The sequence below is a fragment of the Gossypium hirsutum genome, chromosome A09 (assembly GCF_007990345.1).
Source record: "Gossypium hirsutum isolate 1008001.06 chromosome A09, Gossypium_hirsutum_v2.1, whole genome shotgun sequence".
Classification (NCBI taxonomy): domain Eukaryota; kingdom Viridiplantae; phylum Streptophyta; class Magnoliopsida; order Malvales; family Malvaceae; genus Gossypium; species Gossypium hirsutum.
Window position 1 is genome coordinate 8,408,528 of NC_053432.1, and position 14,902 is coordinate 8,423,429.

General features: G+C 30.7%; 2 protein-coding genes across 2 annotated transcripts; one reads left to right on the forward strand and one right to left on the reverse strand.

Annotated features, from left to right (window-relative positions):
• Nucleotides 1–206: 206 nt before the first annotated feature.
• LOC107888691 (protein KINESIN LIGHT CHAIN-RELATED 2) lies at nt 207–3,182 on the forward strand. Its single transcript, XM_016812863.2, has 3 exons — nt 207–365; nt 676–2,623; nt 2,767–3,182. Exons 2-3 carry the CDS (start codon nt 684–686, stop codon nt 2,978–2,980), a joined length of 2,154 nt encoding a protein of 717 aa, XP_016668352.1. The 5' UTR covers nt 207–365; nt 676–683; the 3' UTR covers nt 2,981–3,182.
• A 1,227-nt stretch (nt 3,183–4,409) lies between these two features.
• Nucleotides 4,410–13,617, reverse strand: LOC107888692 (carbonic anhydrase, chloroplastic). The gene is made up of 11 exons (XM_016812864.2): nt 13,351–13,617; nt 10,446–11,686; nt 9,054–9,115; nt 8,303–8,452; nt 8,148–8,196; nt 7,902–8,018; nt 7,743–7,796; nt 7,219–7,304; nt 7,030–7,135; nt 5,190–5,348; nt 4,410–4,602 (listed from the first exon to the last, which is right to left on the reverse strand). Exons 2-11 carry the CDS (start codon nt 10,635–10,637, stop codon nt 4,561–4,563), a joined length of 1,017 nt encoding a protein of 338 aa, XP_016668353.1. The 5' UTR covers nt 10,638–11,686; nt 13,351–13,617; the 3' UTR covers nt 4,410–4,560.
• Between the last annotated feature and the right edge of the window lie 1,285 nt (nt 13,618–14,902).

Below are 14,902 nucleotides of genomic sequence, written 5' to 3' on the forward strand. Positions count from 1 at the left end.
AATTTAATATTTAAAGATGTTATGAATTTCTTGGGAAAAATAATAAAAATATAGGGGTGGAGAAAAGTCACCTTCCAAATTCCCCACACCAATAAATAAAATATTTACAATAATCTAAACTTTTTATATTAAATTTTTTAAAAAATCTCAATTTCTCCCTTGGTCTTGTATGCATTACAAAGTTGACAAATATATATAATATATAACCAACAATGATGCAGAAAGAAATACATGGCAGCACCCCATTTCTTCATCATCTTCTTCTTATAAAACCCACAGAGAAAATCATCTTTTAGAACTTTTTCTTTTGTAAAAAAGAAAAAAAGAATCTGGGATTTCTTCACTGAAAAGAACTACTATTAAAGGTATGAAGAATTTGATGTATTTCTCTATAAATTCTGGTTATATATATAGCTGTTTTTCTTAGTCTCGTTATATTGATCATTGAATTTGCTTTCATTAACTAAATTTAGTATTCAAGTGAAAAAAACTAGAGCTGTTTTTTTTATTATTAGAACAGATTGGATGAGAAAATTTGTCTAGCTTTTTTGATATTATGGATGAATTTGACAAATGATGAAATCGGATTTTTTTTCTTGGGTTATTATGGTTACGAGATTGAAATTAAGTTATGTTTAATCATAGATTTGGTGCTTTATTTTTTAATTTCCTTAGAAAAAAAAATGCCTGGATTAGCTATGGATGCAAGGAATGGACAAAGTGGAGTTGTAGAACTCAACGATGGAGTTTCCACTGCTTATAAAGATAGTTTTATTGAAGAAAGATCTCCAAGAAGAGCATTGAGTCCAAAGAGTCAACACGGTTTAGCCATTGATGGGGAAATGGAAGCTTCCATTGAGCAGCTTTATCATAATGTCTATGAGATGCAGAGCTCTGAACAATCTCCATCCATATCTAGTTATGGATCGTACATTGATGAATCGAGGATTGATTCCGAATTGCGCCATCTTGTTGGGGATTTTGGCGTTGTTGAAACGACAGAAGAGGTTGTTGCAGAGAAAAATGAAACAGAAGGTGTTTGTGACTTGGCCTCTAAGAAACAACGAAGTGAGTCTGGTGAGAAAACGATGAAGAAGAAGAAGAAGAAGAAGGACCAAGCTCGAGGTGTTAAGCATCGGTATCGGTTGCAATCAGATACCGAAGCATCGGCAAAATCGAGTCCAAAGAGCAAATCTTCTCAAGAGAAAATTCCATTTGAAAAGGAGAGGAATGCAAGAAAAGTAGTAAATGCAGCTTCTCCTTTGGGGAAACAAAGGAATTCTCTAGTGGACGGATCAGAAAATCCGGACCTTGGACCAGTTTTGCTCAATCAGACAAGGGATATGATGTCTTCTGGTGAAAATCCGAAGAAGGCCCTTGAATTGGCTCTTCGAGCAACAAAATCATTCGAGAAATGCACGGATGGCAAACCAAGTCTAGACCTCGTAATGTCTTTACATGTTCTTGCAGCATTATACTCCAACTTAGGCCAATACAATGAAGCAATTCCAGTTCTTGAGCGCTCGATCGAGATTCCAGTAATTGAGGATGGCCAAACTCATGCACTTGCTAAATTTGCTGGATGCATGCAGTTAGGTGATACCTATGCAATGCAGGGCCAAATCGAGAACTCAATATTGTGTTATACAGCAGGTTTGGAGATCCAAAGACAAGTTCTTGGAGAAACTGATCCTCGAGTCGGCGAGACATGTCGGTATGTGGCTGAAGCACACGTACAAGCACTGCAGTTTGATGAGGCTGAGAAGCTTTGTCAAATAGCTCTTGACATCCACGGTGAGAATGGTGCACCGGCTTCTATCGAAGAAGCTGCTGATAGAAAACTCATGGGACTCATTTGTGACTCAAAAGGAGACTATGAATCAGCCCTCGAGCACTATGTTTTAGCTAGCATGGCCATGGCAGCAAATGGCAATGAAGTGGATCTTGCTTCAATTGATTGTAGTATCGGAGATGCATATTTATCATTGGCTCGGTACGATGAGGCAGTTTTGGCTTATCAAAAAGCACTCACAGTGTATAAATCTGCAAAAGGAGAGAATCACCCAAGAGTTGCTTCGGTTTACGTTCGGTTGGCTGATTTGCACAATAAGATAGGAAAAGTAAGGGATTCCCGAACTTATTGCGAGGATGCACTCCGGATTTACGGAAAGCCAAACCCTGGAATCCCCTCTGAAGAGATTGCCAGTGGCCTCATTGACATTGCTGCTATATATCAATCGATGAATGATCTGGATCAAGCACTCAAACTACTTAAGAAGGCTTTAACCATTTTCCACGAAGCCCCGGGTCAACAAAGTACAATTGCAGGCATTGAAGCACAGATGGGAGTCATGTATTATATGATGGGGAGCTATACCGATTCCTACAATACTTTCAAAAGTTCCATTTCCAAGTTCCGAGCTAGCGGAGAAAAGAAGTCTGCCTTGTTCGGTATCGCTCTGAATCAAATGGGGCTTGCCTGCATTCAACGATACTCGATAAACGAGGCAACCGATCTGTTCGAAGAAGCAAGGAACATATTAGAGAAGGAATATGGTCCATATCACCCTGATACATTAGGGGTGTACAGCAATCTAGCTGGTACCTATGACGCAATGGGAAGGTAAAATCCTTAGACTCGGTGTATAGTTTGCGGATGTTGGGTTTCAATTCTATATTTGTAACACACATTTTTGCAGATGTCGAGATTCAATTATAGACATTTTCTCGGGGGTTTTTTTCACATGTTTTTATTATATTTCACAGGTTGAATGATGCCATTGAAATCCTGGATTATGTTGTTGACATAAGAGAAGAGAAGCTTGGAACAGCAAATCCAGATGTTATCGACGAGAAACGAAGGTTAGGGGAGTTATTGAAGGAAGCAGGCCGGGTTCGGAGCCGAAAACCGAGATCATTAGTGACTCTTCTTGACACCAGCACTCAGATAATCAAAGATGACGGTATCAAGGTATCATAATGCTATTTTATGTAAATATAATATGTAAAGAAAAATACATTGTGGAAGAGCATATTTCAGACCAAAACCATTTATCATATAAAAAAAAAAAACAGGGTTTCAACATTCAAGAGTTGTATGATTCATCATTGGTAAGATTCCTTTGTAACATTCTTATTTGTATGTTTATCAATAAAGACATGGGTGGCATTTTGTTTTCTTAGACTATTGCACCAAACTATTGATATATTTAAATCCTCTGCTTGTTTTTTTTATGTTTTCATACGCGTCATTTATATCTTACACATAATCGAAGATGAATAAGGAATATATCCTCTCAATATACGAAAAACATTTAAAAAAAATATGAATGTATATGTATGTATATATATTTATATTTGACATCGACTTGAATTCCGGATCACATTGAATGATTATTGGTAACAACTTATAGTTAGAATTTTGTTAAAAAGGAACCAGCAAAGATAAGTTGCCTTTGAAGACTAGGGCAGTAGTTGGTTGTGATGTTTATAGGCTGAAAATGAAAGAATTGATTGATCTGCCAATTTTGAAAGAAATTTATGATCATCCTTGCTTGGCCTTTGCCCTTTATTACAAGCAATCCAACTTAGATTGTTGCACCACACCAAAGAAAGAATAGTATATCAAGATAGACTTTTGTGAAGAATTCCTCAATTGAAAATGCTTACAAGCAACCACAAGCCTAAATCTTTAACTATAATTTACTATATAAAGTGCTTTTAAGTTTTACCTAATCTCTAGCCTAATATGAGAAAGGACAAGTCTCCCTCAAGTTGAAATGGTGGGTCAAAAATGACCCATTAAAATGCAATTCTAAAAGCATACATGCCTGTCGCATATACCTTAAACATCAACATCATAACATGTTTAACTAAATTATGTTACTCGGATTCTTTATCTTCATATTTATAAAATAGTTTGATATATTTGTAAGATTATATTGCACGAACTTTTGATCATATGTACATGTTTAGTATCGGGAAAAAGGATAGAATGACATGACGCTTCAAATATATCAAGTTTTTAAAATATTATACCTTTGATACACTATACCCAAAATTTATTTAGAATCTGAATTCGTGTTAAAAGGTTTTGTTGCATTGTCTTGTCATTAGCTCTTCTTTATTTTCTTTCAAGTCTAGACTTGTTTATATTCGAGACGAGATTATTTTCTTTATCTAAACCTGTTTTTGGTTTAGCCCAATCTGAAAGGCCGAATTTACTATTTATTTAATATGAAATATATTTATTTTACAATTAAATCCAAATAAATTTTTAATTAATAACTAATGATTCAGACCTAGCTAATCCAATCCAAGTTCGAGTTTTTCTTGTCTAAACTTTGTCAAAATCAAATCAAATTTATTAGACCGGACAAAGAAGTGTATTCTTAAAAACTACTCAAAAATTATGCTAAAGAACTTAAACTGAAACATTAGTTCTTGAAACTGTCTCATCCACAAAACTCAGTTCAGAATTCAGATTATAATGTGAGGCAGGAAAGAAAAGTAAAAAAGGTGAAGATTCAAAGCCTCATCTTTGCATGGATGATGATGTCCCTAGTAGAGCTTCCAATGGAGTATGGTGGCCACATCTTTTACCTAAAAAAATGCAGTGAATAAGGTTATTTTAAAGTTTGCTTAAATCAGTAGAGGTGCTCAGTCGGTAAGTTGGGTTTAATAATCAAATTGAATTAATCCAAGTCATAAAAACAAATTTATTTTGGATGAAATTATTCCAGTTTGGTTAGTTTGGTCAAAAACTGATAATTTTATGAATCCAATCAAAATACCAGACATAAACCTTCATATATCTAATCAAAAAAGCATAAAATCTTAACCTAATAAATAACCAAAAAGGCATTCAAATGTCATATTTTAGTTATTTTAGCAATTACTTTCATTAACCAAACTGATTTTTTATCATTAATTAATTAACCGAACCGAAGTAAATTTCTACCGATTAATTCAATTAAAACCGAATAATGAACACCTCTTCAAAGGAGAATTTATAGATGGAAAGAGCCACCGCAGCCACCACCGCAGACGGCGGGCGGCAGGTGATCTCTATCATCTATATTTATTGTAATAGACGATAAAGACATGAACATAGTACATTGTAAGAAAAAGGATTGGTAGTTAAGGAACAAAGATGGTGTCAATGGTGATGGTTTGGTGTGTTTTCATACAGAGAGAGAGCTTGAAAGTTGGAACTGAAGACTCCATAGCTCGAAACTTCCTTTAACGAAGTCATAGTAACCGCCCTTGATTCCCAGGGTTTTCTTCACCAATCCATCTCTCACAAATGGATAACTCAGCAGGTTTCCAAGGGATACATTCACTGCTTCCTGAAAAACATTATTTATCAAATGCACCCCATAAATTGTTTGGCATTGCAAAATTCTTATTTTCAATTGAAAAAAAAAAAAAACAGACTGAAAATCAAACCGGTGTGACCTTCGATGACCCGTTTTCTTTTAGTCATTGAATCACTAGTTCATGGGAACGTGTTGGACCAAAAGGGCTACCAGTACCCCATTGAACCTGTATGTGACCTTAAACCGTTTTCTTTCGGTTCATTTAACCCCTAGTTCTTGGAAATGTACCAAACCAAAAGGGCTACCAGTTCCCATTGAACTCGTGTGATATTGAACCGTTTTTGTTTGGTTCATTGAGTCCCTATTAAATGGCACGTATGTTAAGCTTTGCTTTCGAATGAGGAAAGAGTTAATTGCCACGTGGAAAGTTTTGGGAATATCTTTAGCACAGACTGGAGAATAGCTTTCAATTGCAGTAGATTAGATTAAAAGAAGAGAACTGGGGAAACTAATCGTATAGTATTCTCTCCCAGGGAGAAGCTAAAGTCCAAAACGATTCCTCTCTTTGTCACCCTAGCTCTTGGGAATGTGCCAGGCCGGAAATCAAAACAGCGTGACCTTTAAGTCATTGAACCGTGTTCTTTTGGTTCATTAAATCCCTAGTTCTTGGGAATGTTCTGAACCGAAAGGGCTACTAATTTCCCATTGAACCGGTTCTTTTTTCTCTTCACTTGTTTTGGAATCTATTCTATTCAATTAAACAACTTAACGGTTCCATTAGTTCCTTTACAATAAATGTGAGCAATTAAGTCCTTATTATACATTTGAAGTAATGATGTAAAATTTCAAGGTGAAAGTACCAGTAAGTATCTCCATTATAGGGACTGGATCAAATTAGTCCTACTATTACATGCATCAATTTTATCCCTCTACTATTAAAAAGAATCAAATAAGACCAAATTGTGATAGAGTTAACATTTACTGTTATAAAAATAATATGAAAAATCATTTACAGTTTAACTCCAAACAACAAATTTCATTAGCAGAACCATAAAAGAACTTTCAAAATATCAACTCTATTAGTCGTAAACGTCATTTTCTAAACAGTAAATTTCAGCTCTTGAAATTTGGACTTATTTTATTCTTTTTAATAGTATAGAGATTAAATTGACCCATTTAATAATTAATGAACTAATTTGATCCAATCTCGGGCCAACCAGGTACACTCAACAAAATTTTAAACAGTAGTACCTTTAAACGTCAAAAAAGCTTACTTGTTATATTTTAAATTGACAAAGAAAAAGTGGTCAATTTAGTCCTTTTTGTGTTTAAAATTGCTGAATTTTATATATTTTTTCTTTTCCATGTTACTATAAAACATGATATTTTTTAACATTCAAGGGCACTACTATTTAAAATTTTACAACCTTTTGCTCCAAAACTAAATATACAGATATTTAATTGCAAAGTTTAAGAGTATAGGGACTAATTTGCTCTTCAGCCTACAGTACAGGGACACGTCAAGAGTTTAACTCTTCTATTCACTTAAAGAAACTGAGATTTCCATTTCCATAGTAGAGGTTGTAATCAAACAATATTACTAATGTCGAGATTAGAATCTCATATCTATCCAAAACCACTTCTTTAAAGATAACTATATGGACCAACTAGACTAAATTGAGAGTTTGAAACTGAAATTTAAGGTGTTTACCTTCTCGCAGTGTGTACATTGGACTCCCAAAGGCTCACCACCATGTTCAGCTAGCACCTTGGCCTTAGCAGGGATTCCAATCTTAACCCAATCCTCTATGAAATCACTGCAAAATCTCAATCAAATTAGACTAGTTTTTTCCTCATAAAATATATCGGTTTTTTACGAAAAAACAATATAAGGCTTTACGTTGAGTTGTTTCCATCTAATGGGAAAGACATAAGCCCCTTGATTCCTCCACAGGCACTGTGTCCAATCACCACAATTTCTTGTACCTGTATAAAAGATATTAACACTTTCATTTGCATGAGATTGCTAAGAATAAAGTACGGATGGTGCAGTAATCAAACCGAGTCGAAGTCAAATAATGACTGAGTTTGAGTTCGAGTTCGCTCGAGCTTAGCTTGAAATAAAATTGAAGTACTCAAACTTCGCTCTATTAAAGTTATTTACATGATTTAAATACTCAACCTACTCAAGTCAAGTATTAAGATATTCGAATTCGACTTGCTCAATAGCTCAAGCTGCTTGAGCTCGACACGAGAATGACTGATTTGGATTCGAGCTTTTTTAAGCTAAATTCAAATAGGTTGCAAGCACAAGTGTCACATACATTCCTAATTATAGATACGAACACTAAACCTGAAGTCTATTATTTTTAACCCAAATATCTAAACAAGAACGAGTTTGAACCTCCACATAGAATACTTCACCTTGAGATGCAAAACTGCATATTCAATAGCAGATCCAATGCCAGCATATTTAATCTGCCATATAACATAGACAAAAAGGTCAATAACATGATTCTAATACATCCATGAACTGAAAATTCAGATAGAATAGCAGCTAAGCATATTGAGTCTAAAAGGAACCTGGTCATATGGTGGCACCATGTTAGCAACATTACGGACCACAAAAGCTTCACCAGGTTGCATGTCCAGCACATGAGATGGGCAGACCCTAGAGTCCGAGCAGGCAACAATCATATACTGCAAACATTTATTCAAACACTTAGTGTGCTATATTTTGTTAAATTGAATAACAAATTATCCCAAAAGGTTAAATCCATTGGAACTCGAAAACTGGGACACCATATATGTTATACTGGATATATGTACCTTAGGGCTTTGACCCTTGGCAAGCTCACCATACAGAGCAGGATTCTTTCTGCAAAAAGAAGGAACAAAAGAAAGAAAAATGGTGAGGTATTTACAAAATATATAAATAAATAAAGTGAAAAGAAAAAACGGGGGGGGGGGAGAAGAGAAATTACTCATATTTTTCTTTCTTGAAGTAAACGAAGCCTTCTTTCAGTCTCTCAACAGAAGAGTCAGATGGTTTGCCGTCAGCTGATGTTGTGTTTAACTCTGCTGTTATTTGATCTACCCTTGCAGCTGCTTCAGCTTTCAGTTCTCCTTTCTCACTACATTCAATCAACAATTACATAATTAAAATTTTCACAAGCGGGGTGATAGGTGCCAGGCTACCACCTCAAAGCTATGCGTTGGGCTCGGCTCAACATTTAAGATACTTTTTGTAATATTTTTTTTTATTTTTCTTTTTTATATATTATTTAATTTATATCACATAAAATTAAATATATAATAGGGGACAAGTTTAATGGAGTTGAAATTGAATTATAAATTTTTTTAAGTGATTAAAATATAATTTTATAATTTATTAATTTCTAATTTTATCATTTTCGAATGAAGTAAATGAAATTTTAGAGGGTCAAACTTTCACCCTTTTAAAATTGCCCCTAATATAATACTATATAAGCTTCAATAGAAAATTTTAATAAAAAATTATCTAAAATATTAAATTAAAAATAATATTAACGAGCTTAAAACTAATTTAAGTTAATAATTTATAAATATAAATGGATTTAAGAAAAATTTTAAATTTATATATTAAAATCGAACTTAATCAAATAGAAAAATATATTAATATCATATATATAAATCCAATTTAATTTTAGATTTGATGGAATAAGTTATAAAATTATCAAGGTAAGGATGATATACCTGAGAAGTTTCTTGAGAGCTTCAATGGCTTCGTCGTAGGACTTGTTTCCCATCTCTTCTCTCTGTCAAATTTTAAACTCTAATCAATATTTTCACACCATTCTTTCTTTTTAAAAACTTATTTATTACTTGTCGATTGAGTTTTAACTCGATTAGTATAAGCATTGTTACTAATGTAAAAAGATTTGGGGTCGAGAATACTAAAGCGTATTATTCTTCTAGTTATGGGTTAGGAAAATACTATGAATAGTTCTAGGCATTAAACAAAAAAAAATAGATATATCAGAACCTATAATGAAATTGTTAAAAAAAACCTATTTATTACTTGTCACCTTCCTCAACAAAAATAGTTTTCTCGATTTATAAAAGAAAAAAAAAGTCTTAATTTATATTATAATTATACTTTAATTCAAATGGGAAAATGATTTAAAGAATTTTTTTTTTTGCAAACTAATAATAATTTATAATGTCATGTTATAATTTGGGCAAATTAAAAGAAAAGATTAAAGGAGCAAAATAATGGTATTAAATACATTTTAAAAATATCGAAATAATATTCGTATTTTATAGAATATAAAAATTTAAAAACCCCAATGTTATAAGTTTTTGAAATATCATAATAATATCACTTACAGTAAATTGATGTTTGAACTATATCCAATTTCTAAATTGATCCTTTTAATATCATTAAATAAGAAAATGTATGCCATGTGGCATGTTATTATTGGACGTTATACATTTTTTAGATAAATTAAAATAATTTATAATTTATGTACTATTTTTATCAAAAAAATAAGAGAAAATTATGAGAATTGGGATATAATTCAAATTCAATTTACTAAAAACTTATTTTATTTTGTGTTTTTAAATAATGATTTGTTTTTGGTTAAATTCTTGTTTTGGCCCTCTACTATACTCATGTTTGGGCTTTAGTGCATATAGCCTATTTACGATATTATTAATGAGTCCAGATAGTTAACATCATTGACTTTTATCACGTAATTAAATATTTCACTTTTATAATGCCTCATCAGGTTAACATGAATTTTTTGTGTTCAAAAAGGTGAATTAATTACGCAAGCATTTTTACTTGAATAGTTTAACAATTTTGATTATTTAATCATATTATAAGAGTAGAAGAACTAAATCAAGCCAAATTAAAGTTTAGTTACTAAATTTCAAATCCGATTATGATAAGGGATCAAAATCAAATTTAACCTTTTTTATTTTACAAGAAACAACTTAACGTGGGGAAAGAAAACTTTTCACTTCTTTTTTTTTTTCTCTGTTGCTGCATTTTCAACGAAATCACTTAATCAAACACAAAGAATTCATTAATGCAAAATCATAGATATATTATTAATTATTTTAAAAGAAGAAAAAAATGTATACCGGGGTGAGCAAAGGAACAGGGGCAGCGAAAACCGGGCGGTCTTGGATAAGAGTCGGAGGAGAAGGAGAAGAGTTAAGGCTAGCGACGACCGAAGGCCGCAATGTAGGTCGTCGACGAGCGGAAAAAGAGGAGGTGGTGGTGGAGGAAGAAGAGGAGGTAAGGCACCAACCGTTGATGGAAGCCGTCGACATTGCCACGCAAAATGATGGATACAATTTACTTGGAAATATATATTATAATTTTCATCACATATAAAATTCTTCAATGTCTTCAAAACCGATAATGAAAGCGAAAGGTTGGTGAATGAGAGCTTCTACTTGTTGTAGATTAGGTTTGAACGTTGGAGATTCAATTTTTCATTTTTCTTTTTTGAAAAAATAATAATAATGAAGTTTGTTCATCCATCGATTTTTTATATTTTTATTTGTTTTTGTGCATGTTTGGGACTTGCATGCAACGACCTTTCTCCACTTATTGCATCTAACTGCAATAACATTTATATTTATTACTTCATTGGGTTGGTTTACGAGTTAAATAAATATTATTTGAGGGTATTTTTATTATTTATATTATATATTAAATTTATATAAATATATGAGTTAATTAGATATTAGTTTAATTAGAAAATGATTAAAAATATCTTCTCCTTTTTAAATAATATTTTTTTTTATTTTCTTTTAACATTCATGTCTTTTCTCTCAATTTTTTTTATTCTCTCATATACTCTCTAAAATTTTTACAAAATAAGTTCAATCTTTCGATCTGTTCAAGTGAGTCTCCCTAATTTGGTAAACTTTTATTTTATTTTCAAGCTTTATTGATTAATTTCTAGAAAATTAAGAGTGTAGCTTTTCTTGTAATAGATTAGGATTTTTAAGCAAGTTTTAGTTTTTTATTTATTGAATGATTTTGGACATTGATTTTGTATAAGATTCCTAACTTCGTATTTGGGTAATAATTTTTAGAAGTTGATCAATACAAATCATCAAAGAAATTAAGATCGATTGTATTTATAATATTGAAATTTTTGAATAGTAATCAGGAATTTAGCATTTTTATTTAGACTTTTTTTTTTTGCTAGTATGATTATGGTGAATCTTGTAATTGAAAATTTGATATATTGCATTTTCATGTCACAAAAAAAAAAAACACAAACACACATACCACACTTTGTTTTTATTTAGACCTGGGTTTAAGTGCGCTGAAGTGCATTATCCTCCTATTCATGAGTCGGATAGTTCTAAACATTATATCAAAATAAACAGATATGGTCAGAACTTATAATAATATTGTTTTAAAAAAATCACTAGTGAAAATTAAAAGATCATCACATGCTTATTAAAAACTATTTTTATATTTTTTTATATATATCCTACAGATATATGTTATTTAACTATTTGTGAAATATAAAAAAGTTCACGCAGATAATTTCTTTTATTTTTTTTTTCATTTTTCAACCACACATTTTTCATTTGATGATAATGAAACTAGAACAATGCACCAAATCCATGGATTCAAACCATACAATATCCTCCCACAACTTTTCTTTATAACCCATTTTTCTTTTGTTGCTAATTTATTTTTATTTTTTAAAATAAATGGTTGATGGAAGTCATAGGTGAATGTATAAATGGAACATTAATGACCCACATTAATTTTCATTCATGATATAAACACCATAAACCACATTGATGTTATGATATTTATTTGTTACAATATTCTATCTCCATAATAAAAAAATTAAATTTAATAAAGAAAAAAGCAAAACATGTATGGATATAAAAAGAGGTTGGGATAATGATCATGGGAAGAAAAAAAAAAAGCAATGGTGGAAGAGAAAAGGAGATGATGGGTGAATATGGGTAGTTTCTTGGAGATAAGGCCCTATCTCTAAGACATGGCTCACCTGCTGTTTTTCTGAGATTTTGTTTTGAATTTTTTTGTCTCCTTTCTAGCTATGGTATATGCTAGGTTTTGGTTTTTCAAATACTGGGATTCGAATTTTAAATAAGAAGGATAAATTTTAAAATTATATATGAATTTTAATTTTATGTGTAATTCTATACATGAATTTTGATTTTGTAAAATTTAATACATAATTTTTTATTTGATCAAATTTTCACAAATTATTAACATAATTATTGATATAGCATTATTTTATGTTTATATATTGCATACACAAATAATTATAATTATCCAATATAAAAATAATTTGATGTATTTATTTCTTCAAATGTTTATGATTGAGTTAAAATTAAAGTTTCATGTATACGTTTGAACCACAATCAAAATTTCATGAGAATAATTGCTCCAAATTAAGGTCCATATATCAAATTGTATATTAAATCAATGAGATCAATCTTTTTATTTTATAAAAATAAAAACGAAACCTAAAAAACAAAAGAGTTTCAATCTTTCGAGTTTTGGAATTCAAACTTAAGACTTTATGAATACTAAAGTAATTGACATCATAAAGTTTTTTCTTCAATAGAAATATACCCGCACCACATACACACTACAACCAAAAGGTAGGAACTGCCGAGCTACCCAAATAAAAAGCTAAACACTTTGCTTTTTTGGATAGTCGAATTCTAATAAATTCAACTAATGAACAACCCTTAATCATTATGCCAATCATATAACTTCAATGACATAAACCTTGAATGTCAATAAGATTTTTACCACAATTCCTTACCTAAACCCTATGGTGTGTATGGAAGAAAAGTAAACATGAAGTCTCAAACTTTTGCATCTTTTGAATTAGATATCAAGTAAGGGTGCATTTTATCTAATAACTTTTTTCAAAATGCTTCTATCAATTGATAATTTCGATAATCTAATAATTTTCTCAAAATGTTTGATTTACTAAATATAAAGTAAATAATATGATAATTTCGAACTCACCTTCTTCCTTCAAGGCTAAATTATCGACCATCTGAGCCGATACCAACGACCAAACACATCCTCAGATATATTGGGAAAATTTTCCATCATTTCTTGTTTCTGCAATGAAAAAAATTGGATCAACCAATCTTCTCCCTTTTCTACAGATCTTCAAATTTGTGGTCATTTTCCCTTGAATGAAGATTGGTTGGCGTTCTTGAGTGAGAAAAATGGAGGGTCGTTTGCTATTTGAAACTTAGATGTTAAAATTTATCATATCATATGGTCTTCCTAATAGTGTCAACATTTTTAAGCAATGAAAAAGATTGTGCAACATCATTGATGTCATCTTTCTACGTATAATCAAACCCTTTGGGAGAAAATTTATCATGGGAAGTTAGTGTGAAATTTAACCGGTAATTGTTTGGTTTGTTAATTCTTTGTATATAAATTAATGAACTGTTGATTTCTACGTTATTTAATTGGATTAATTTTTTAATTTTTATAAAATACAATGAAGAAATTATGATAAATTAAAATAAAAAAATTAACTTCACAATTTTTATAAAATCAAAAGATAAAAATTCAAAATTGAACCTAAAAAAAACCTCTTATATAACTTGTGGTCGTATTATCATCAAGAAGGATCCAAAAGTCTTTCACTTTAATTATTAATTAAATATTATATTATGCTTAAATTTAATTATAAAAATATAAATATTAATAATATTTTTAAATTTTTAAATAAAAAAGAAAATAATGTTGTCATATGTAAGCTAATAATGTTGTCATGTTATTGACATTCCCTTGGGGACAATAGAAGACTACAAAACTATGATACCCAAGTTGCTTCATTTTACATAGTTACACGAGGAAAGTTGTTTAAAACTCAACACCTTCGTCCCCTTCTCTTTTTGTTACGACAATCTCGTAAAATTATAAAAAATTATAAACCGATCATTCAATTATTTAATTTTTTTTAATCACTAATTGGTTAATATAAAAATAGGAATACTCAAAAATTCAAGATAATTAGGTGACAAAAAAAGACAATTTTAAATAGTTGAGTGACCAAAAAAAGAAATTTACTAATAGTTGATGACCATTTTGTAACTTTTCATTGTTGGATAATAAAAAAGAAAAAAAAACCCATAATTTGGTGACTACTAAAGCTTTTACGTTATAAAATAAGATCCTCATACAGGTTTTAAAATCAAATGATTTTTTTTATCTTCATCAAATGTTAGTGTTACTATCATGGTTGATAGTATTGATCTATATAATCGGTACGTATCTTTTCATATTTAAATCGAAATCAAAATAATTTTTGTTATAATTAATAATTAATTTTGGTGTGTTTCGACTATTTTAATGTGTTTAGATCATTTTTAACAAATATTGATATGTATTAGTATACGTACTAACCTGTATCGATTGGAATGAGATTTTAATAAGTTCAACTAATTTTTAATATTTTTTATCTTAATCATTTTTAATTTTTTAATAATTGCATCTAAAAATACTTCAATTAAAATTATTGAGTCTAATTAGTAATTTTATATTTAAATAATTT